Genomic DNA, 26,819 nt, shown 5'->3' on the forward strand with positions numbered 1-26,819 from the left:
CTTTTCACACAAAGAACAAAGTTTTTTATCCCCCAAGGATTTGGCTTTCCTCGCATGAACTGTTTTGTCTGGAGTGTTCCTCGAAATGGAATCATTTGCTCATCTACACAAACATTTTGTTCCACATTCAACTCTAGGCAACGACAACGTACTGCATCATAAATCAGCCTGACTTTATAGAATTTGTAAGTATTATCGTTTGGTCGTTGCAAATTGTTTACAATGTGAATATGTGAACGTAGTTTGTAAAACCGATCTACTGTCATAGTATCTGGAAAAATGTTTACTTGTAGTGATTTTTCCCAGTACATGCTTATCCTGGGATACTTCAGACAACTCATGACTGCGTGCAACCCTATAAAAGCTCGTATCTCCAAGTCATTTGTTGGAATAAAAGAAGTCCCTTGTTGGAGAGCAAAGATGTTGGTCATGGATGAAATAGTCGAAATGTCTTAATCTGAAATGTATCTACTAAAGTACTGAACAGGGGTCAATTCTGATATTCCACTATCACACACCTCGGAATCATTCCACTCAATACTTGGTGGGTCGAAAGGTCTTCGCCTCCACCCTATATCCTTTGTTTTGGTAAGTTGTTTGTAGGAGATGTAAAATCTCTCTGAGGAATATCTTCTTCAAGAGTGTTGTAGGCATTCTCCAATAAATCGAAAATACGTGCCACGTCTTTAGGATCCGACAGATTGAAACGTTCTGAAAAACAAGTAAACATAAAGTTAACTCTTCAAAATGTAGTAAAACAAATTATTCCTGTTTCTAAAATGAAATTTATACTAGAATTTATTTTGTAGACAGGTGTAATTATTAATTATACATTATTCATACATATATGTAAAGTTTTATAATATTTATTTGCATGTATATCAAATAAATTTCCATTCCAGTGGACAAAAGTATTTAAAAGGCTTGAAGGCGATTTGCAACTCTTCAAACGATATGTCCATTCTAATGGACAAACAATTTGAAGTCATATTATGATAAAACCTTTAGATTAACAGTGGTATACATATTTTTACAACTTCATTCTATCTTAGCAATGCAATCACAAATGATAAAACATTTAAAACCACTTAAAAATAATATTAAAAATATAAGGACAAAATGATGATACCTTGTCTATTGCGCGCCATGACGACATGCAAGAGATAGAGTGGCCATGCAGTTCCAACCTTCGTCACAAGATAGCACCACACGTCAGGTAGTGCGCTGGGTTGAATAAGGGTGCGTTCCAATACTTGTGTGGAGCAAAATGCCGCTTAGTTTGAAATAAAACTTCGTTCAAAGTTTGTGTCCATTACAGTGGACACCAGGAGTGAAAGGGTTAATAAAAAATAGGCCTGATTGTAGAGTACAGTTAAATCAACCTGGCAGTGATGGTGTTAATTTTTTTATATTTAAGTGTTTGTTTCGTATAAATAAACTACAGCCCTAATTATTTAATTTTTTTTTAAATTTTTGAACTAGTGTAATAAGCAAATATATTTAAAATATAAATCTTTTACTCATATCTTGAATTTTTTTTTTTTTTTTTAGGTTGAGTCTACGAATATGAGTTCGTTCTTCAGTCAGGTGGTTCTATGCTTTAATGTTTTGTTATCGGTAATAAATTTACGGTATAGCACCTGTTTGTTTATGTATTTGCAGTTTTCAAAATGGCACTCTATTGGTGTGTGGGACTATAACCGAAAAGTCTCTGCAAGGTAATTAAAAAATTATAACAATTTTAGGAGTAACTGTAAATCTTTAACCAGATTGGAATTAATTTGAAATACGAAATTTTAAATGATGTTTGTGTTTCTACAGGTACGAAGACCCTTATGAACTGAAGTGATTTTACCGTGTCATGACAAGTTACATGGTGTGCCTCCGGGATGAGATAAAAAAAGAGGTTTGTGTCATGACGTAAAAGTCAATAGGTTAGAGCTTATCATGTTCAATGGTTACAATGAAGCACCGAATTTTTACAACCAAAGCTTGTTTGATAGTTGTAATCATCCAGGGCTTTTGAGTGGGGAAATGTCAAAACATACATCAGCACCACCTTGGGAATATTCGCCTCAACCGTATAACAACGTACCATGTTATGCTGGACAGCAACATTTATCTCACAGACAGTTACCGCTTATTCATAATCAAGTTGTTTCTCACCTGGAAAAGAAAGATAGTTCTTTGAGTGCTACAAGCAGCACTCATAATTACAGTACAAATAGTGCTCACCAGTCTGTTGTTAAGCCAACAGCTCTTATCAATTGCCAAGCAAATTGTAATGCTTGTTACAGTCATTCTAACAGAGTTCCACACAACTGGAATCCATCTTCTGAAAGTGTTAGGTATTTAAACCATGTTTCACTATCCAAAGAACTTCCGAGGTACCCTCATGGTGTTTCCAACTTACCTACTGAGGATACAAGGTTCATGGGGGACTTCAGTAGTACATTTGACAAATTACCATTTTTTCCACGAGATACTGTAGAAAATTTAAGTCATGCTAGTGTTCCAGGGTCTGCAAATAAGAACGAGTTTACACCATCAGTTCATGATGGCCAACTCCAAAACACTACCCTTAGTAAAGACATAGAGTCTGTCAAGAAAGAGAAGTGCACAAAATGTCGAGGAATATGTAGATCAAACTGCAAACCAAGCAAGCAACAAAATTCTGTCAAGCCTCCCAATCAAGATCAACTTAATGTTTCTAGAGAAAATGTTGTCAGGTACTCCGGCCATCCTTCACTTAACAGTACCACATGGCCAATAGCTAGTCAAGCACAATCAGGTATGTGGTTTCAGAATGCTCAGCCATCATTTTGGATGTCTCACAATGATGTCCAGATGCCCTCTGCAGACTCTTTTAGTTATTGGGGAAACAATGAAGACCTGTCATCAAACATTTCCCTGCACCATGGTCGCTCTGGCATGCAAACTAACTCACGTTATCCAGTGCATACTGGAAGCCAGGAAAGTGTTGCTGCTCCAGATAAATTCAAAGGTATTGAGGCTTATCAAGATTCATACAAACACAAGGTTAACGAGAATAAAACTAGTGGTGTAAACCATGGTGAAATTCTTAGAAAAGAGCTCCAAGAACCATTTCAAAATCATAAAGTTTCTAAGCAGCGTGCTCAAGTAGCAAGATCTCATGATATGACAAGAGAATTTTCTGGAAGAAGTTGTAATTTAAGTTCTCAGATGCAAGACATAGCCAAAGCTTCTGTTTATGAAAATTCAGGTGAATCATCATTCACGAGTGGGGATGATTGTAAGCTTTATGGAACTGCTAATGTCGCAAACAGCATTAGAACCAATACTGCAAATTTCAATTCATATCCATTTGTTAATGTCAATAATGGATATAATATGGGCCTTCCTCAACCTTTATCACAATTTAGCTCTCATATTTCTTACAATCAGACAAAAATAGATGGTGGCAGCAATTACGTAAACAACATGCAGTATCCTAATGCAACTGCAGTTGGGTCATTTATTCCTCCACAGATTGAAAATACCCACGTTAATAATTTTGTTCCTGCACTTGCCAAAGCAAATCCCACAAACCATCATCAATTGCCTAACAGTTGTATTCAGTACAACCCTAATAAGAAAAGCTCTGTCAATTTCAGTGTTTCGCATCAGTCAACTTCACATCCAGTTTCCGACATCATCAAGTATAATTTCACCAATTCTGGACAAGAACCTACTTATTCCATGTTGCAGTCATGTAACAAAATGTCTGAAAATGTTACATGTGGTAAGAATATGCAGATGATGTCTGCCCCAAATGCTTATGCAGAGAAAGTTGGGTCAAAAAACAATCCTTATTACTTCAGTAACTTACCTCACAGTTCAAATAGTGCTTACCCAACGGTTGGTAATAATGTACAAATGAAACCACCTTTCTGTTTTGATCCGGTGGATGGTAGGAAGGATGGTGGATCTAGTAATATGTTTTGTGAAAGTGCATCCGATAACAGAAGCAATTCAAATTTCTCGTATGAGAATTCTCAGCATCGGAATTCAAGCAGCGTTGACATTTCTCCATCTGCTCATGTAAGCGATAGTTCCCCAGTACAGGTTGATTCTCCTTTCATGACGCATTCACCAGCAGGCATGAGTCGACCAATTAAGAAGAGGAAACCCAGAGTAAAGAGTGCTGCAAGAAGTGAGCAGGTGCACAAAGGACCAATACTGGACGTACGACAATACTTGGCCACGTGGGATGAAGAGAGTGATGATGTGACCACCATGCACAGGCTACCAGATGTTTTGTCAGCGGATAACAACTCGGATGGGCTCACAGTTCTTAGTGGCCCTGGGGGGAGGGCACCCAACCCAGCACTTGGACTGGTACCTATGTACAATGAGCTCGCAGACGATGGCAGCGAGTGTTCGAGTGTGCACTCGGAAAATGCTCAGTCATGCCAACAAGCTAGTGCTGAAAGTTTACCTGAAAAAAGTGCTCACTTTGTGAATCAGAGTGAATCAAGAGTAGGAATTGTATTGAATAATGGTAAGCATGATAGCATTGTAGAAGATGATATGAGGGATAAAAGTTTTGGTAACACAGAACAACAAATTTCACCGGGTTATCCCAGAGTACAGACACATTCCCTAGATCATAACTCAAGCATGTCTCCACCAGCTGATGGACAGCATTTGGTGCACTTGCAATCACAGGCTCAGAAATATTCAGGTTTAGAAGATGAATACCTACCTTCTAATGAAACCAATAATGAGAGTTGTAGTACAGTTAAAAATCTGAGTGAAAAAATGGCTCCTGTTGCAGTTTCTTTAGCTCAGAGTTTTGAAACAGCAACAGTTTTACTATCTGAAGATAATCATGAAACATTAAGTTCTTGTGATCTGGTTTCTGACTTGCACCTTTCAGAAGTTGCTCCTGTATCCACAGGTGATGTATCTAATTTGCATGATGCCTTGTCAGTTGCTGTCCCATGTGCCAAAGTAAAATTGTCACAGCAAGAAGAATGCCTCCAGAGTTCTCGCGTGGAAAGCAATGTATCTTCAAAAAATCAGATGATATGTCCCAGTAATAACAAGTCTGGAATGGATGATACATCTTTAAGTAATGAAAATAATTTGCAGGAGGCAGGCGTAAGTACTCATGAGTGTGATATGGTAAATTTAGAAGATGCTGTTTGTAAGGATGTTGATAAAGGTATTGAGAGTGTAAAACAGCATAATGTTACCCAACCGTATTATGGTGAAGATGATAAAATTAAAACTGCTGATGGCGAGTGTTCAGATGCTGCTTCACGGAGTAGCTGCCAGGTAGTGAGAGGTGAGAATGCATTGCCTATTGCTACAAAAGATGGAGTTTTGAATCATTGTGAAAGTGATAGGGAAGTGTTCATAAGTACTGACATACAGTTCCCGGATTTGAGCTACACTGATTCGGACAGCAGTGTCGATACTGACCTGCAAGCAGACAAAGGTGTTCTTAGTGAAGACATGGTTTCTCAACCTCAGTCAACACATGAATCCTATTCTGGAAAACACTCAGATCCATTGTTTATAAAGAACTTTGTGAATGAAATCACTTCTAATATACCCAGTTTTGATGGCCACCTGAGTGATGAAAAAGAAACCTTATGTGTTGATAAGAAGGTGGAGGAAAGAAATCCTGAAGTAGAATCATCATCATCTGAATGTAATGTGCTCACTCCTTCAAGGTCAACCATTTTGTCACAGTGTTCTAAAAGTGAAAACTGTGAAGATGTTATAGATAAGGAGTTGCATGGTCACCGTTCATGTGAATCATCAGCAAAGTTACAAAATTGCACAACTGTTATTACGAATTTGAATGGTCATATGACAGATTACGTTGGCAATTCATTTGGCACTAATTTTAGGGAAGCGAAACTGATCAATAAAAAAAGCTTGCGAGATAAGACTAGTGTAAAGCGAAAGCTTTCACTAGGACAGAAGGTTAAAAATAACATGTTTATGAACTCACATTTTGTAAAGAGAAAAATCAAGTTAAAAACTCAAGAAGCAAAGAAGTGTATCTCTAAGTTAACTTTTAAAACTAGGATCATAAAATGTTTTTTGAAGGAAAGGGGAAAACGTAAGCAAAGAGTTAAAACATTAATTAAAAGGCAAGCATGGTTTACTTCCACAAGTGACAAAAATAAATGTGTTTCTGCTTTAAGTCAGTCTAAAGGTGCTGGTAATGATGATGAAAGAAACAAACTTAAAGATACTGTAATGATAGTAAAAGAATATGAGAGTATTGAGAGAAAATTAAAACATCCTTCTGAAAATGGTACATATTCTGCAGTAAGTGATTTGAAAGTTGAAGTTGAGAGTACCAAGTATGAAGAAAATGATATAGCTATGAACCTTGTTCTGGAGTCTACTAATGAAGAACATTTTACTGATAGCTGTAAAAGCTTAGAAAAACATGTGCTGGAGCCAGCAATTACTGACTCCAATCTGAGTGAACAGGGCCTTTGTGAAACCAGTAAAACTACTAATGAGATGGAAGCATTGGTGTTAAACAATCCTGCTTCTTTGGAATGTAATGAAAATGATAGATCTTGTGAAAGCAGTGAAAAAACAGTAGATGAAGCAGTGGATCTGAGAGTGTACAATCCAGCTGATACAAAGATTTACTCTTCAAATGAAGAAAATAAATCTTCCTTAACATGTGACAGAGAAATCGGACAAGAAGTGAGCAGTTCAGTGAAGATTGTCACTTCCAGTTTTACTGATTATGTCACTTCTAGTAATGTACCAAATCCTAAAGAAAGAGAAGTTCATGGATGCATCCAATCTAGTTACTGCAAACCAAATGCTTCTACTAATGTTATTCATTCTCGGTGGAAAGATTGTGAAATGTGGAACCGGAATTCAACTTGTTTAACAAAACCAAAACCATCTGAAAGCAAGTATGACCCAGACTCTGGGTTGATTTATAACTTTGGACCATGTGTAGCAGCAGAATTTGTGAGGAGTAACACTCCAATTCAGATAGAAGCTTTAGATTTGTGCAAACACAACTACAAGGAACAAATAAATGAAAATGAAGAGAAGAAAGAAGTAGTTGCAAAGGCATGTGTCACATTCAGCAATTGTATATTAGAGCAAGAGGAGGATCCTCAAGATGACAAACTAGAGTCCATCCCAGCAGCAGTTGAAAATGTATTTGATGAAACAGCAGGACACAAACACAAATCTACACAACTTGGATTCACTGAGAAATGCTCTGTGAAAGTTGTGCATTTTAACAAGAGTACAGGTGTCCCAGATGGTCCTGAGTGTGAAAATTTGAAAGGTGATGTCAGTGATGTGACGGCATCATTCAGTGATGACGACAAATGCTCAATGAAAATCTTTTCAACTTCTGATTGTATACACACATTCAAAAAAGATAAATCAGCAAGTTGTGATAGTATTTCCTTAGATAAAATTTCTGTGCATCTTAAGCAGCCAGAATCACCATTTCACAGTGCTGAAAAAACAAAAGAATGTCTTGTTGCTAATGACTTTAAAGAAAATAAAACTGCTTGTAAAATTATTAATCACGATTCCACTGGATCAGAGTCTTCAGGTAACATCATCAACAGAACAGACACATCTGTGTTTCAAAACGTTGAGTTTGAAGATGGAAAACTAAAGTCAGTGGAAAGCAACTGTTCAAGTGCAGTGTCTCCTTTCGAAGAGATGCATGTATGTAAAGGATCTAATAAGTCTGAATTGGAAGATGATAGTGAGCATGATTTAGGTGAATCTGAATCTACATTGAATGTTCAAGGGCAAGCTAAAAGTGAACTACAGTTAGTTAAAAGCCACAGAACAGGAATTATCAATTCTCCAAGTGACAAAGACTGTGAAATTGTTACATCAGCAGATAAAAACCTGCACACATTGTCTTTGGACACACAAAACAAAAATATTGGTGAACAGCAGCAGTCAGATTACAGTTATGAAAGTAGAACTCCCAGTATGATGGAAGATTCTAATCAGTCAGAGTCATTTGACGAGGGTATGTCTAGAAAGGAATCATTGCTATATGAAAATGTTAAAAATCATAATAATGAACTGCAAATTATAGGGAAAGGCAACACTGATAAAAATGAAACAGTGTCTGTGAGTAGTTGTGTCAGTATGCCTGAAAATTTTCAGGGTCAAGAACCTACTGCTGGAATCATTTCATATTGTGAGCATTTAGACTTGGAAGACAGTAAAGTTGATGATCACCTAACTATGGTAGACAAAAGTTGCAGCATTAAAGCTACATGTAATTTACATGATACTAACACTCACTTGTCAGAAATATCTTCAACTGCTTATACTCAAAATGAAGTTTACATTGAATCACAAAATCAAGAAAATAGATGCAACATGGAAATAGGCACTTCAACAAGCTGTCAGGATTTGGGGTTAAAGTCTTTACCATGCAACAATGTTCAAGAAACAGCTGAAATACTTGGAAAAAATAATGCAGTCAAAGCTGAAGAAAGAGGCTGTGAATCTGAACAGGAGGTGTCTGATTGTGGTCACGATTCTGAGAAATTAAGGGCAGAAGATTCAAATATTAACAAAACAGGAAATTCAACATTAGAAAAGTTGTTGAAGTGTGAAGTTGAAGTGCAAGAGGTTAGCAGTTACAAAAATAACACTGATCTTAATGATCAATGTCTTATACAGCCAAAATCTGCTCATAACATTTCTACTGTTCAATTATGTACAAGTTTAGATGTTGAAGATGAAGATTGTAATGGTAGCTTACACTGTCATGAAAAATACCATGACAATCAAATAATTAAATTCACAAATCCTGAAGACCATAAATCTGTAAGTTTTTTATGTAGTAACTCATGCCGTTCGGAAAAATCGGAACCCGATAGTGTTCATTCTCAAACTGTTGACGTACCTGTAAAAAAGATTGAGAGCAAAAATCATGTCCCAGATGAAAGTGATACTGTTAAAGATAAAGATATTGAAATACAGGAACAAGTTTGTAGCCAAGAGAATGAAATAATTCCTACTAATATTCATCAGATTAAAGTTGCTGAATGTGCTAGTGCAGACATAAATTGTCAAAATCAGATTGATGGTTGGATATGTCAACGAGATTCCAGCATCCAAAGTATCAATGTGGGGTATGGTTTAGAAGCTAAACGTTCAGAGTCGACAGATGACAGCGAGTGCAGTAGTAGGTCATCTTCAGCTTTAAATGTACAAGATAAAGAAGTTGAATTTCAGGTATCCAATAACATGCCCCATACAAACGTTACTACTTTCAGGAGTATTTCTGACATCAAAAAACTAGAACCAGAACATAATAATACAGCCATGCAAGAAAAATATATGGCACTAGGTGTTGAAGATCAAAGTAAGGTTCTACAGGCAGAAAATAGTGAACATGATCAAGCATTATACCAGCAACACAATGTTAAAAAAACAGGAATAGCTGTGAATAGCGATTTTGTAACCAATGCATGTGAAAATGTATCGAGTCCCAGTAATTCGGTGGGGTTAGTAGACAGCACAACTAAACCTGTCTGTATGTATAATTCACATGATCACAAAATCACTTCTTTGGAGTTAGTTAAAGATATTGTCCATAAAGATAGTTTTGTATGGGATAGCAATAGTGCTTTAAAGGACTGTGGAAATAAATTTGTAACGTTTGATAATTGGGACAATGATGTTGCACCAAACATCAGTGTTATAAAATCCTTACAAAATGTTTCACTATCTAGCTGTAGAAACATGGTTTCAACTGACACAGAAACTGAAGACAGAAAATTGCATGTTGATACAGTGCAAGAGCAAAGTGTTTTGTCTTCGGACATAATCTCTTTGCCTGAAAGGAATTGTAGAAATGTAATGAAAAAGGAAGTTGAGTCTATGTTTGATCCTCGGTCTTCAGAAGATACAGGCATGAGATCTGAAAATATTGCCACTGAAGTTCCAATGCATAGAGATGAAAAAATGGACATGGCATTTGCTGCAGATGATACCAAAAAGAGTTGTGAAAGTACGTCAGACTTATTGCATTTGTCATGTAAAAATTACCAGGAGCTCAACAAACTAGAAAATAGCAGGCCAACCATGTGTTCAGAAAGAAATGTCGATTGTGAACCTGACACACAAAAGCAGGCTTGTGTGATTGAAACATTTGACGATGGAGAATTTGTAAACAAAGTTGGTGAAGAAAATAATAAAGTTGTATTGCTAAGTGGTGAGGTTGGAGTTGGTATGGTTACTGATAAAAGTAATGGTAACGATCAACCAAATACTTTGGCTGATAATAAAAGTGGGAAAGAACTGGATGATACAGTTATTTTGAGTAAATCATCTGACAAGGAAAATGATATTTTGGAAAGTAATGTTTCCTTAGAGATCATTCAGAATACACCACTTTCTGAAATTTTGCATGAAAATGCTACTGATTCTGCAACTAGTAACCTAATTGTAGCTCATTTAGAAAGGAAACCAGACAAAATAAAGGAAAAATCTTTTGAGGTTCATAAAGATTTGGAAAATGAAAAAGAAAAGAAAAGTTCTCTTGAGCATTCTGTAGCACTACTACAATCAGAGTTCTGTCATCCAGCTCCCACGCTGTGTAGTAAGAATGAGGGAGAACAAGGTAAAAATACAGTTTTGTATGTTGAGAACGTAGAAACTGGAACGAACGTCAACAGTGAGACGGAAGTAATACCTGCAAGCTGTTGTCGAACATCAGCAGTAAAAACAGCGGATGTTTCACCTGAAGAAGTTTCTGTAAAAAATATTATACCTTTAAACTTGGATGGAAAAAATGATGAGAATCTTAACCATGTTGATAAAATTATGGCAGCCAAACAAGATTTGCAAATGGATCTTCAAAATTTAACTGGTGCAGATGAAGATGCTATTAACAGCAAACAAATGGCAGATCATTATATACCAAGATTTACTACTAATGAGGTGGGTGAAGCATCTGAACAGAAGGAACTTTTTAATTCAGAGCCTATAAAGGAAATAAATGATGGTGACCTTTGTGAAGAGGTCAGTGCTAGGCCATGTGCACGTAAGGACAATTGTGGAGAGTATCTAGAAGAGGAAACTTTTCAAGCATTATCTCCATGTCATGATGAAGTAGTTGAAGGCCAGCTCATTATCATTCAAAACAACTGTAAAGATGGTATTACACACACTATAAACATAGCATCCGAGGCTGTAGGAGTGAATTCTGTGTGCTTAGAAACCTTGGAACGTGTGGATAACAATGGAGAAAGTAGCACATGGCCAGTCATAGTTGAATCTGATGAAACTACGCAAATATTTATTGCAGTTGCTGAAGGGAGTACCGATGACGAAGCTACTGAAAGTGAAATGCCATGCCTTGAAGCTGAAACACCATTATTGAAGTCACCAGAAATGCCTCATTTAGAAGCTATGACCAAGAATTTTCAAGAAAATGAGAGCAGTGACCAAGATTTCGAAATGCCTGTTTTGGATGTGAGCACAGTTAAAGATGATACTGATGGTGCCAACATGCCATCAGACGCAGAGGCTGAAACTGGTTCACATATTGTGATGCCAGAATTAGATAATTGTGTCATTACATCTTCAGAAGACACAGAAGCTCTTGAGTTACAAAAGATCAAAGAAAATGGAAATGAGGTAGTTCTCAAGACAAGTGACAGCATGTATGACCAGAAGGAAGTTAATTTATTAGAAGCAGATGAACCCATTTCATTTAGAGAAAATATTTTGTCTTCATCAGAAGTAGGGTATATTTTCCCCGCATTGCTATCAGAAAATATTGAACCATCATTTCATGACACGCCACACATTATACCAGATGATTCAGTTTCCAATTGGCCGTATCTAGAAGAAGAAGTTCCATCTGAGTTGGCTCCAGTTCCTGAAAGCACTATTCCACTTTCAGAAGCACCCAGAGACACCACAATCCTATCATGTTCCCCAAACTCTAATTTCAGTGGTGCATGTCAATTGACAAGCATTATGAGAAACAAGTTTAGAGCCAAGGGTTGGCCCAACAGGAGGCCTCTGTACTATAGTCGATCTGATAGACACAAAACTTTAATAAGACAGAAAGGTTATTCGAGCTGGAGTAGAATATGTGCACGCTCAAAAATTGACAAAAGTAAAGCCTTCAAAGTAAACAAAAATAAAAGATACAAAGTGACTCAAGGCTGGCCTTATTTTGGTAAAAATCCAGTTAGGTATATGGAGAATAAAACCAAAGATGACCAAAAAAACTGCGGAAATAATGTTTTGGCTGAAGGAATTGATTGTCATAGGAAAATTGAAGTGCGCCTTGCTCAGAAATGCGAGCAAGAGGGTGGTATTAAAACTTGGTGTGTTGTTGGGTCATCAAAAGGGAATAACAATCATAGATGGCCCGTTATTGAAGAGAACAATAATGTTATGACAACAAGCAATGATCCTTGCAAGAATGAAGATAAAGTTCCCATTGTCCTTGTAAAGCGACTTGTCTTGAAGAAATCAAGTTGTGAAGATGAAGGCACCCAGGAATACACTGTAAAATCTGCAGAGAATGAAGATATTTCTTCTGTAACTAATGAAGATAAGGATTTAGAAGAAACAAATTATAGTGTCATCCCTGTGCATCATAACAAAACCATTGAAACATCTTTGACGGAGAGATTAGTTCACAGCAGTTTTGATATTTCAACAGAGACCTCAGCACATGAAGATGTAACTTCATTAACATGCACCGTGTGTGATAGTAATGCACCTACTTTGTCCTCCGCAGAATATTGTAGGAAGCATTCTCCTAAACATTTGATTGGCTCCAGCGACTACGTGTCTGTTGACGAGCACCAGGTTAGCACACACCACGTACCAAGAGTGATAATTAAACGAACTGGACCTGGTAGTGCCAAGTACCAGAGTTTCTTGCGTACTTCACCAGGTGGCAGTCAATGGCAACCAGTTGTGCAACTTTTGAGAAGTAGAGTTTTAGATAATCTCGCTAAGAATGTTCTTCAAGTGGGTCCTGTCAAGAAATTTATATCATTGAGCAATTTTAGGTTGGTTCTCAGGAAACGATCAAATGTTACGCCCGAGAGTGTTGTTGAAAGCGATAGCAAACAAGCCCAAGTTATTTCAGAGCCATCAAAAGCTTTGGATGAGGAAGACTTATGTGAAGAATGTGAATCAGTTAGTATGCTGACTGACTCTGAAAAGGAGAATACTGTGAAAAACACAAGTAGTTGTAAATATGTAGTTCTAGAGAATGCCAAAGATACCTTATTAACATTCCAGCGACAGAAAAATGATTCTGAAGCTGAAGATCAATCAGAGCAGAGTGGTGGGAAGTTGAATAATTATAATGAGTCATTCTCTGCAGAAGTTATTAATGCCAAGGCCAAAGAAATTGTTTCCAGTACAGAAATAAGTGATAACGAACTTCCCACAAACAGAAACCGTGATAGGAAATGTAAAGCAGTCTTTACTTATATGGAAAGTAGCTCCGAAGATTCTCAAGAAAATATTGAAATGTTGTGCCCTGTTGTTAGAATAAGCAGGAAGAGATTGTCAGAGAATGAGGACAAAAATGAAATTTGTGATGAACTCTCTAACAAAAGACCATTCATTGGTGGTGAGATGGAAGCTAGCAGTGCTGAAACCATTGTGCCACTGACTTCTGGGAAAAGAAAGCATAGTGTATCTGAGAGCACTGAAAGCTCTCGGAAGAAATCCAACTTGAGCAGACACAGCAGCAGCAGCAGCAGCAGTAGTAGCAGCAGCAGTGTTGATGATTTGCATAGTTTTGGCTGCAGTGCAGGTGGTCTGGATGACATTGCGAGGGTCACCAAAGAGCGAGGACAGCGGAGGCCCAGGTCTTTGAGATGCAAGAACGTTAGCACAGTGACGTTTGAAGAGCAGGGTCCTGATTCGTGCGGAGTCTGCGACTACGTCTTTGTGGATGAGGCAGACAAGGCGGACCACGTGAAGCATCATCCTTATCACTGTCAACGCTGCCATCTTGCATTTCAGTCAAAGGTAAGATGCCAACCAACAGTTCATGTATTTTAGCTATAACTGTGTGCATTGTAACTCTAGTTTGGTACATTTCCAGGGCCGTCGAAAGAAACAAGGGCCAGAGGGCAAATAATTTGGTCATGAGTCCTCTCTACTCTCCATTATTTTATGTATAAAGTTTCAAAACCCACAATAGATAAATGTTCTTAATTCTGTAAACGTTATAGACCATAACTGTATATGTGATTTGATTTGATTTTTATTGCATTCAATAGACCATACCATGTGATCTGCATGTAACGTATAACTTGTAAAGTTTACAATGAATTCTTCAACAGACTTGTAATTTTCACTTTTTTATCAGAGTAGGTAAATATGTAGTTGGGCGGTATTTGCGAAAAAAAATTTTAAAAATCCGAAAATACTTTTATTGTATGTTCTTTAACTTCCTCTTTTCATTTAAAGCGGCAGAGGTAAGAAATTCCAAATACTTTAGGAGATATCGAATTTTTAAATTTCATCACAATACCAGTGCATTCATGTGGCGTTTATAATTGTTTCTTGTTTACGAGTATCTATTTTTTTTTTATTGTATAATGATGTCACGTGATTGTTCGTGATAGGCCAGAATTCAAATGAACCAATACGTGATTATTTAGTTCATTTATTGTTTAAAACGGTGTTTAATTACCACCTCCAACTTAGGTGAGTTTTTAACGTTTCTAATTTTAAAGTGTTATTTGTTATTGTTGCGCAAGTAATAAGTAACAAAAAGTTTTTACGTGAGTTGTTACTGTTCATCCTTTGTCCCAGTTTGTTAGGTCAGGTCAGTTACATTATAAATACTTTAAAACTAAAGAACCATTGAAAATAATTCATATTATTTTTAATGTACGCTTAGTTTCGAAGTATTTATAACGAAACTGACCTGACCTAATCGACCATTTTCATTAATTAGGCATTCACAAACACATGGCAATAAAAAAAATTTCAACGGTCGAATGATTACACAGGTCTTGTATAGCAAAATAAGAACGGCGATATCTCCTAAAGTATTTGTAATTTATTATCGCCACCGCTTTCAATGAAAAGAGGAAGTTGAAGAGCATATAATAAAGGTATTTTCGGATTTTTAAAATTTTTTTTTCGCATATACCGCTCAACTACACATGATGAAATTAAAAAATTCGATATCTCCTAAAGTATTTGGAATTTCTTACCTCCGCCGCTTTTAATGAAAAGAGGAAGTTGAAGAGCATCTAATAAAGGTATTTTCGTATTTTTAACATTTTTTTTCGCAAATACCGCTCAACTACATATTTACCTCAGAGTACACTCAGGCATTAAAAAATCTAGAAACTTGGCTTTTTTCCCCCTGATGTCTGGACCCAGGGGCTTCCCTCCCTCTTCTTTTGTGTCGCTCCTAGACGACCCTGTTCATTGTCTAATGTATTTAAAAATTCATGTGTTTTTTTTTAAATTTGGTTGATGAAGTGTCAGTTGTTCCTTATTATTATTGCATTGTCATGAAAGTTAAGTATTGTTAGGTATGCCCATTTAACTGTAATTATTGGTGAACATTTATTTCCTGGACCCTTAAATAGGTGTGTGAAATAAGGCAGCGGTCAGTAAAAACTTTTGTGTTGGGTGGGTGTTATGAAAATACAGAGTATAGTAGTAATTTTTGAGTGCATTTTATTTTTAATGTCAGTATCATGGTGAAATTAACTTGGAGTACTATTTAAAGTTTTTTTGCTTGTGTGCTGCTGTAATAGTATCATTTGTTTGGTTGCATTGATACCCGTGTAGTGTGTGCGCATGTAGGATAGATTCTTTGAATGTCATCAATCCTTTTGAAAAGTGAATTAGACATGTTTGCAAATTACATGGATAATACTGGAGAACTTATTGTGTTTTTTTTTATTATATTGGTTTATGTAAAGGAAAAGGTCTATAACTTTTAGTTAGTTATCTTAGAGTAGTTAATTAAGAATAAAGAATTACAGTGTGTGTCTAAAAGTCTGCTAAAGGTTTTGAAAAATTTTAGCTTGATAACTTATTGAGTTAACGACATGTAGTCTTCGATTGATCCAAGTAAAACTCTGGAAGTTTATTTTACTACTTCAGTAGACCTCACTGTGAGCCCCCTTAGCAGCACGAAGACAATATTCTAGCTCTTGCCATGTTCTGCAGAGCGTGTCTGCTGGAATATTCAAGATTACATTCCTGATGCGGGTCTTCAGGGCATCAAGTCCATTAATCGGTGTTTGGAACTCATGGCTTTTGATGTAATCCCAAAAGAAAAATTACTAAGGTGTGATGTTAGGTGAATGCAGAGGCCAGGGTATGGGACAATCTCTACCAATCCATCTTCCTCGAAACATTCTGTCTAGGCAGTTATTCATGGTGACTGTATGCTCTTGAAAAATGTAGGGTTCAGTAACCTGGTCATGCATAACCCCACACTACACATTCACTTTCGGATTATCTCTTATTTGCTCCCTAACCACATGTGGGTTTTCGGTGCCCCAAATGGGGACATTATGCCTGTGGACGTTACTTGATTAATGAAATGTCTCATCTGTGAAAATGATTTTATCAAGAACTCTTTATCAAAGTCAATGTGGTCTGGTCCACCATTTTTGTTGAAAATTGTTGACAAGCGATGTGGTCGCCACATTTCAATTGTTGCCCTAACTGAACCTTGTATGGATATAACCTCAACTTCTTAACACTAAACTCTGTATACCGTAGCCAGTTTTTGTGAATTTTGTAGGACTTTGTGTAAATGTCTCATGTATTCTTTTCAACACATTCATCACTATCACTCGGTCTGCCACTTCTTCGGCTATCATGGACACTACCAGTTTATAGGAAACAATGTAGCCATTCTCTTAATATAAATAGTCACTAGAATGTTGCATATTAACCTGTTTGCAGCAATTTTGTTGAGTCTGGGTGACAAATTTGGTTACTAAAAGCCACGTTCTTAAATAGTTGCTATTTCACATAAAAATTATACTGAGACAAATAAAGACAACTTAGGCCATCTGTTATTACAAAAAGAACTTCCAAAGTTTTACTTTAGTTTGCTTCAAAGGGCATAAATAGTTACCTTAATTAGTTTTATCTCAATACATTTTAAAAACCACTAGAAGACTTTAGAGAGACACTGTATTTAGTTATAAATTGTGATCTGTCTGAAATATAATCTCTTTACTGTGTGACAAAAAAGAGGATTTGGAAATTGATTGAAAATAGGTTGAAACAAATATTTCTAATATTTTCAAAAGATATGAAATTGCAAGTTTATTTGGAATTAATGAAAATACTGACCTGTAAATGATACCTATGTAATATTGTTTTAATTATTTGTTCTAAGCATTCAATAGCTTCTTTGCATACTTAAATGAATTTTTAGAAATATTTGCAGGTTTAAAATATATTATGTACTGAAAGTTCTTTTGTTATTTAATTTAATGCTGTGCAACCAGCTCAAATGTTTGTTGTCATATAATACCGTTAAAAGAAAATTTCAAGGATATAGTATTTTATTTATTTAGCAGTAATAGAATATGATACATTTATGGCACTTAATCTCCCAGTTACGTAACTATATTTTTAATAGGTTTACTTAGTCTTATGAAAAACTCTCATGTTATAGTGCTTATGTTGCTTTGCTTTCTCCAAATGGGTTTTTTAATACTCTTGTTGTATTTATTGTTCTGTACATTAATTACTGTAAAGTGGCTAACCCCAATCAAATATATATGAGCTGTACTTAAAAAAAATTACTTATCTACCTTACTTTGTGAAGTGCATTTAACAAAGTAATCAGTCACCTATGTTACTATATTCATTGAAAGTTAAAAGTTTATAGTTTCACCATTTTGAAAACAAATTTTTTTCTTGACAGTATTGATTTATTTTGCATTGAAATGATCAAATATGTGTTTTAGTTTGCTGGCAGTTTTTAGCATAAAGTAGGAAAGCTTGCATTATGTAAAATTAAAACACTTTGCAGTAAATTTGTTATGGTTTAAATTTTAGTATAGTGATGGTAAAACATAACTCTGAAGGTAAATTGATCCCTCTCAAAGAAGAGCTACATCAAGGGAAATTTAAAGTTTTGATACATTTGTTTTGAGTAGTTTTAAGTTTCTTTTTTATGTTAGTTGTTTTCAGTTAATCAGGCTTTTATGCATACTTTTTTGCTTTTTTTTATAGCACTTTTGTGCTATCTGCGGTGTTGAACCTTTCTTATTGTGGTTTTTGGTGCAGCATTACCCTCTCACATACATGCACAATAGAATCTGCAATGCTAATTAATTACAAGACAGGTGCTGGAACACTTGGTCATCTGCGTAAGTGTGCTAGTAACACTTTACGTGTTAAGAAGGATTTGAAGTTGAATTTGTGTACGTTACTCTTTTGGTTTATTTAGTTACTTTGTGTCCGACTATTTATTGTATCCTATAGTTCTTTGTGTAATATGGTTTATCTAAATGCAACAGTCTTTTCAGGGAGATAATACATAATGTATATAAAATGATATATTAATTTTGCATTGTGAACATCATTTAACTAATAACCTTTTTGTGAAAGAAAAAAATAAATAATACATTTGTCAGAGCAGTGTACCCATGGAGAAAAAATATGGCTTGTGTATTTTTTTCCATTATTGGTTTAGTGTGACTTATTGTTATTCCTTTAAATTCCTTAAGAATAGCTCTCAAAAACATTACACATACCGTATTGTGTTTATTTTTTTGCATGACTTGTCCATTGACATTAAATTGATGGTTGTTGTAGAAATTTTATTTTGAGTTTTCAGCGGTACATTCAATCTCAGATTTATTTAGTCACCGTTTTAATGTTACTGTTTTTAATAGTAACAAATTTATAGAAATAAGGATAGCCATAATCCAAAATATGTTTACCATATGCATTATGTAATACACTGTATTTTTTCAGGATAACCTTTTAACATTTTCCAAAGTGTAGAGAAAAAAATTTTGAAAAAAGTTATTGAGGGTTGACATTCTAAATACCCTCTTTTATCGCATAATCTTCGCACGCGCGTAATCATCGCGCCTATATTTTTGACTGTCAAAATTGGGATAAAAAACTTCTCGTGTTAACGTCGAATGATGTTTTTGGTCCCGCTATTAGGTGCCGAGCGCTTTGTGTAGGTATTGTTTTCTTTATAAAACAATGTATTTTAAAGTAGAAATCTAATATTTATTCGTAAATTACCACTTACTTATTTAATGGAAATACAAAGTTGTCTGACGTGTAAATTGTCTTTTAAAGACGTTTTTAAACGTTATTATATTTATCTGATCGTCTGCGTCACCGCGGTGTACCGCTTTGCTTATGAACATGTAGCTAGTGCTAATTGGCATCATTCATGTTTGGTTATGTTGCTTCCTGTATAGAGCGTGCGCACGTAGTCGAATACCGATATCTCGCCGATTGCATTCAGCGCGCGCTCTGTCGAGTGCCGAGTTGATGGCCTGCATTTTTTCGTGGTAAATGTGTACTACGGCAATAGTTACGAGTTAGTTCACGTCGCAGATTCAAGTGGCCTACGTTCGCGTCACAGTTTGGGTTTTCTATTTAAAGTTGAAGAAAGGTTTTTGTTTAATGAATTATTAATATAAATTGTTTGGCGTGCTCTTGTATACTCCACTTTATTTTTTTTTTTTTAAATAAACATACTTTCCATGAACGGGGTTTTTTTATGAATAACTTTACCTAACAAAAAAAATTTTCCACATAATCGTCGCACCCCTACTTTTCAAACTTGATTTTAGAATAAAATGTGCGACGATTATGCGAGAAAACACGGTAGAAGTAACACCCTGGTAGAAACTCGATGGAACGCATAGTTTGGCCCTATGCTTACTGGTTGTATTCAGGATTTTATCTACCCAAAAGTGGACATAAAAATTTATTTGGCTGTGACACTGCTTTGTCATGAAAAACATTATATACTATTAAAACCTGTTTTTTACTGAGGATAAAAAAAGTTTTACAGACAGTGCAAACAAAAATATTTTATTAATTTGTGACAACTGTCAAAAATATTTTTCTGAAAATTTTTTGGCATTTTCATTCTTTCAGATATCCAGCCGTTACAAGAAATCTAAATTATTGATTTTATCTTGAAGAGTATCTTATGTTGGACCAAGAGTTATGTTTTTCTCACTAAATTAGTGATGTTTCACAAATCCTGCTTTGATATTTTAACTAGAAATTTTTGTTCTTCATCAATGCACTGCACTGACGAAGGCATTGGATCAAACAAAGATTTTTTTGCCAAAAAAAAAAGGAATTGTTATGTAATCATCACAATGCAAAGTTAATTTATAATTTTACAATGTAAGGTTGATATTTGAGTCATTAGGGGTGATGAGAGGCTATGAGATGAGAATGGTACATTGGCAAAATAGAGGATGGTGGAAACTGGAGCACCCATTGGCTTATGGAAACGTCTGCCATGTTTCCCAGTCGTGAAACAATCTGGGTTTAACCCATTTGGGAATAAAACAACAGCCTGCCACCTGATTTGTTAATGGTATTGACAGGAGAGGTTAAAGTATTACATTTAGAATCAAAGAGAAGATTTACACCTTTCTCTTATGGTGACACTATGGTGTCTTTAATTTGATAACATTGCATGATTATGCATAGATGGTTAAAGTGGCAGATTACAGTGAGCTCCCAACCACTAGGTTGTTGGGACACACAAGCGTGATGACTTAGCGTTAACAACCACGTACCTATTATGACGGTGTCGCAAACAGAAATGTAACCGGGCTGCACTGTGATGCGTCCGGGTGTGGGGCAGATGGACTTCAGGAACCACCTGTCGACTGTACACCCACGCACCAAGGAGCAGCACCACTGCCTCCTGTGCGAGAGGACGTTCCCCACCGCGGCCCGGCACAAGGTCCACCTGACGGGGCGGCAGCACTGCTACTTGGAGATGACCCAGCGCCGGACCATACACACCCTGTTCAAACTCTTCACGAGCGAGTTCTGCCCGGCGCTGCCCCCACCGACCCGCGAGGAGCTGGCGGGGCTGAGCTGGTTCCCTTCGGAGCCAGGGACCATCCACTTCTACCACCAGGCCACACCACTGCAGCTGGCTGTTCAGGTGAGAGACTCCTGTGTTAGTTCTGATTGTGAGTTGTGTTATTCCATCCAGAAAACATTTTGGGAAGAAGTACAGGGGAAATAAGTGAGGAATACTGTTGTGTGCAAATATTGTTCATGAAGACGCCACTGTTCAAAATGTCATTGCTGTAAGTTCTGGCAACACTCCTTAGGCTAAGTAATTTAGCCCATCAACAAGGCGAGGAGGTTAAGTGTATCCTGTCTACGTAACCTCCTATTCTTCTGGTTCCTCTCTCAAACATTTACTAAGAAAATACTATTGTGCTTTCTGGTTATATTTAGGTTTTTATTTAACCAAAAGTGCTTTATGTGGACATTGAAGAAAATTTATTTTCCGGAGACACTGCTTTGTCTACAAAAAAAAATCATAGCTAAGGACATTAATTACATGGCTAATTCAGTGCAAAGTTACAAATTGTTTCATAAGCTCGAACTCTTTCTTCTCACAAAGATTAGACTTTTGGTATGGATGCAGTTCTAGACTGTTCTCCTTATCTTCCCAAACAAGGCATTGATTGTAAATAGGACTGCCACGCAACTGCCCGTACGCTGTGGAAGGTATTTTATCAAACTCTGGTGTTCTAACTTAACTTATAATTATTTCGGAAATTTTGTTTAAAAAAGTGCACTTTTCCATTGGGCTTCGCTTGATTGCAGCAAAAATCTGTCGTAATGACAGCCTTCGACTAACAAAGTGGTCTATATACATCATTCCTATTGCTGATTCAGTTCCCACGTCAGATATAAGCCACGTGGTTGTTTGTAATCTGTTCTTTTTCAGAGTTACCCATACTACATGCAAGCAACTCACTCTTCTTAAGCTGGATCACAACCTCCATTTAGTATGTCTTAGATTAGATCCTCATGTTGTGGGGTAGTAGCTCGATACTCAACTCTCTTCCGCTGATTGAGCACATTATCTTTGATATTGTTTACCTTTCATTTAATAACATGTAAAAAGTTATCAACTGATATTAAATATAGCCTTTAAAATTATTTAAATTGTATCTTCTGTTTTATATTAAATATTTTTAATTTTTTAATGTAAGTTACATAGATATTTGTAGGTTCCATGGTTATTTTTTAATACTATTTACATTATCTTATAAAAATATTGGTATACCTTAATATTTATTGCAGTGTAAAGTGTTTCCGAGCACAATATTTTAATTATAGCAGGAAATGATTCAGTCAATTAATTATAAATTTTTTTATATCTTGTAGGTCATGTCGTTATATGCTTGCACGAACATGCCGAAGAAAACTACTTACGCTAAGAGTAAGATGTGAATCCACCTTTATCTTACATCTGTTACACAAACAAAGCACACACTTACATATCTAAAGCCAGTTCTTGGAGCTGTGGCCACGAGAATAGTGCTATGCGCAGGAACTGTACCCATCCGCTTCTTATCTACTAAGTCGTGGAAACGTTTGTATCAACATGTCTACACTAACATGAGCTGAACCATTGACCTGCATACCACAGCCCACATACTTATCCCACGCTGCAACTACGTGCAGCCTCAATCTGCCTACGTTGCATGAAGCTGCAAGTGTGAGAGCAGCTGAGTTGTGGTAAAGGTGAGTATTGTGGTATTGGCTCGGTGCTCCGGTAACTGACAGCCACGTCTCTGGCTGCAGTTGAGCGTCGGCCGAGCTTGAAGCGCATCACAGTGGAGCTGCCTGGTCGCTTGCCGCTCCAACTTGGTGGCATTCACATTGTGTGTGCTCAGCTCCACATATGCACTGTCACCTGGATTCAAGACTATGTATTGTAGCATCTATTGGAAATTACAAATTGTGTTAAATTGATGTACATACTTAAATTTTTGTCTTGGCATAGTTTTGACTAATATATGAAGAAAAAACTTATTTTAATAACATTGGTAGAGAATATATTCAGCAAAAAATGTTTGATGTAAATAAATACACCAAATTTTGTAAACTCTTGTGACCTTAATTTTTTTTTATTCTAAACCTTTATGATATTGTCTTAAATTTTAAGTTGCTTTGAATTCAAGTACTTAGGACTGCTTTACACAGTATTAACTTGCAGAAGTGTGAAATAAATTGATATTGTTTTGTCGTGGTGCAGGACCTGATTTGGCGGAGGAGGCAGTCTAGCGGGTCGAGCCCTGAGCCCGTGCCAGACGGGCCACAGGGCAGGTGAAGCGACGAGAGTAGCGCACTGCCTGTGCTTGCCTCCCGAGTCATTTCCACGCAATATTTGATCTCAGTGTATTGATGTATTGTGTGGCGTAACTTCCGTCAAACTGTCACCAAGTGGAATGTAGTTTCAAGTTTTTGTGCATCGTGTTGCAGTCATCGTGATAAAACTTTAACGTGTGTGCCTGTTTCGGTGGTGCAGTTTGTTGCTTTTGTGCATTGCCGTGTGTCCGTCCACCAATAGTACCGAGTGTGCCTTTTGCCAAGTGTGCATTCGTTAGATGTGCAGCATAGCACACGTGGATGGATGTTGCAAGCTCTGTTTATGTGATAACCGAGCAGGTGTTTGCTTAACTCTTTTTAGTCACATTTGTGTTAATGCAAAGTATGGGAGAAAGTGCACTGCAGATAATGCACGTAACATGATGCTCAATTTTAGGGACCAAGTTTAACTATATATTTAGTAGGTAGATGGGAAGAGATTTAATCAAAATACTATAATGCATATAGTTATATCTTTATACACACAGAGTAAGCTATATTTATGTTGATGTTATGCAGGTGTCTGTTGGGCAGAATTTTTAAAGCATTAGGCATGGTTATTTTCCACCATGAAACCAAAACTTCGGGGAAAATACTGGTGTTGCTTTTTGTTAAACACTTATGGGCATTAAATGAAATAATTGAGCTGTGTACATTTTACTGTGTAAAGTTTGAAGTAATTATATGCTTGTTGTACATTATGTTGTTGAGTAGTTAAATGATAGTGACTTCATTTAATTTTTACTAGTCGTTTTATTTCCAGAGAGGTGAAGTGTAACTCTTATAGGTTAAAGTTTTACATTTTTTGGTACCAAAAAAGTTAGAAATGCCACTATTGTTATTAGTGATAAACTGATAAGTTCCTAAAAATAGATGACATGTGATACTATTTTTCATTGTTTATATATTAGTACCCTGTAACCTGTCGTCAGCTCTGCCCAACACACTGTGTATTATAAATATGTATTAATATGAATGCAGTATAAGGGAAATAATTTGCAGAGTACAAAGTAATGTTCTGTTTACATAATTGCAAAAAAAGTTTCTTTGTAGTTACCAAGTATTACATTTGAACAATATCTAAGCTCTAAATTCTGAAAGATCGATGGGAAATTTTTTGTGAAATAGTCGTGATAATATTGTACATATATATTCTATGTACTTGAAGAATTTCTAAAGATGGCCTTGATGGGTCATAGCCATGTTAACTGACCGTCACTGATATTATAAAGCTAAATATTTATGTTAATCCTTTTTTATTTTCCACTTAGCAAATAAAATATTTCGAGCTTAAGTTAACCTTCATTATAATTTGACTATATTATGCACCTGATTTGAAACTGAAATACTAAGTTACTTCAATTACAGTACCTAAAATTTCCAAAGATTTTTGTGATGTGTGCATACAAATTAAAATTTTATGACTAGAAATTAACTATGCAGTAACAATTTAATTTTTATTTCCTTTCATGTGTAATACGTGTTTGTTACAGTTGTTTAGATGTGATAAGTCTCGAGACAAAGTTCAGGTCATTGTAGCACTCCGTATTGTTTTTTTTATCACTGAATTTTAAGACTTGAATCTTGCAAAAGTACGATTGTTATGAGATAGGTCTTTAAGTTTTGTCTGTTTTTGTCAATATTTTAATAAGTTGTGATTTTATGAGGCACTAAATATGTTAATCAATTTTAGACTGCGGACATTGCTGGGTGTAGTTTTAAGACATTCCGAGTCACTGCAGTTACGTGTTGAAACCACATGTGTGAGTACGTTCTTTGATGCGGACAAACACAGGCAGTTGAAAAGTACGCAAATTTTGGCAAATAACGTGACCAGGTTTCATGTAGTAATGATGATTGTTGCTACTTTTTATGATGTTAGTCTCTCCTAGTTACTTCATCCAATTACTTACTGTCTTTGCAATGCTGATGAGTTTGTCATTGTCAGTTGATTCCTGTCTGAAGCCTGCCAGTGTTTGTCCTTATTGTGTGTGTCTATACTACTTTCATCTGACCATATAGTTTTATAAGCACGTTTTGAAATAAATAAATTTATATGTATACAATGAACTTTATATTACCTGTACAAATTTGTTAACTTGTAAAGTTACATGTGGGTGTGATTGATTGTAAATAAGTTTATTTGAAGTGAAAGCCATAAATAGTATAATGTATTTAAAAAACAGTTAAGTTTTAAATTATGTACAAAAAAGATACCATTTGTAAATAATTTATGTAATGTTATCATCTAATGTTAATTTTTGTGAGATTTAGGTTTTTACTATAACAACCTATGGAGTTTCAAAATTTTGTTGTTTAAAAAAAAATTATTGTACTTAATGCACACAACTGCATGTGGTTGCAAAAATTTTTGAGTGACAAGCACTGTTTGATTAATTGTGCATGTTAAAATGTAGTGTTACGGTGTGTGGTGGAAAATTGTTCAATGATTGAATTACATATTTTTTTTTTTCAAAAGTTGTGTATTTTTGTGTGCAAAATCTAACCCCTTAAATTTTGGACATTTTATTAGTCATGGTATTTGTAATTCCCAGATGATTTGTCATTAGAGATGGAAAATAATATTTGTAATTCTGGTTTTAAAGTACTTCAGCCACATCTAGCTGTATGGATTCCACAAATAATTGCACTGTTATTTTAGAGCATCAAAATTTGGGTAAAAAAAATTTTCTCATAAAAATCCCATTATATTTTTAGTCCCATTGTTAAGATTCTGAGCACTTGTTTTCAAGTTGCTGCCAGGAAGTGTGGTAATTATTATAGGAAAATGCAGTTATTACAATTACAGTAAAACTTGCTTAAGATGTAACTGCACAGTGTTCTCCATTAAGATGTAGTCAATAACATATTTTCCCATATAAAACAATGTATTTGAATTCAATTTTTTGTTAGCATATTACCACATATTTAATTAACAGAAATAAAAAGTTGTCCAATGTGTAAATATTCTTTTAAAGACTTTAATAATCTGTATTTGTTGCTGCTGTGTTGCACACACAAAAAATGTAGCCAGCACTAGCTGGCACCATTGATGCCCGTATAGTGTGTGTGCACATGTAGTTGGATATCGATAGTTCGCCGAATGCATGCAACGCGCATGCTGTCTCATGCAGAGTAAACTACATTGGATAGCCTGCACTCTATCGTGGTTAGTGTGACCTACGAAGATAGTTATGGCCATGAGTACACTACGTCTGTTCCAGCTCATGTTCGGGTCAGGGTTTCGTTTTTGTTAGGTTTTTATTGCATTGCTAATTAATTTAAATTATTTGGCATGGTTTTGTATACTCTGCTTTATCTACTTTCCATGCAACATGTTTGGTTTTTATGAACATCTCGACCTCAACAAAAATGCTTTTCTCGCATAAAAGTCACACCCCTGCTTTTCAAACTTGATTATAGCG

At 35.9% G+C, this 26,819-nt stretch overlaps 1 protein-coding gene across 1 annotated transcript; it reads left to right on the forward strand.

Moving 5' to 3' along the window:
- Positions 1 to 1,605: 1,605 nt before the first annotated feature.
- Positions 1,606 to 25,872, forward strand: LOC134532913 (uncharacterized). The gene is made up of 4 exons (XM_063369962.1): positions 1,606 to 1,718; positions 1,822 to 14,022; positions 20,855 to 21,163; positions 23,282 to 25,872. Exons 2-4 carry the CDS (start codon positions 1,948 to 1,950, stop codon positions 23,354 to 23,356), a joined length of 12,459 nt encoding a protein of 4,152 aa, XP_063226032.1. The 5' UTR covers positions 1,606 to 1,718; positions 1,822 to 1,947; the 3' UTR covers positions 23,357 to 25,872.
- Positions 25,873 to 26,819: the final 947 nt, after the last annotated feature.

This window comes from Bacillus rossius, chromosome 6 (assembly GCF_032445375.1).
Source record: "Bacillus rossius redtenbacheri isolate Brsri chromosome 6, Brsri_v3, whole genome shotgun sequence".
NCBI lineage: Eukaryota > Metazoa > Arthropoda > Insecta > Phasmatodea > Bacillidae > Bacillus > Bacillus rossius.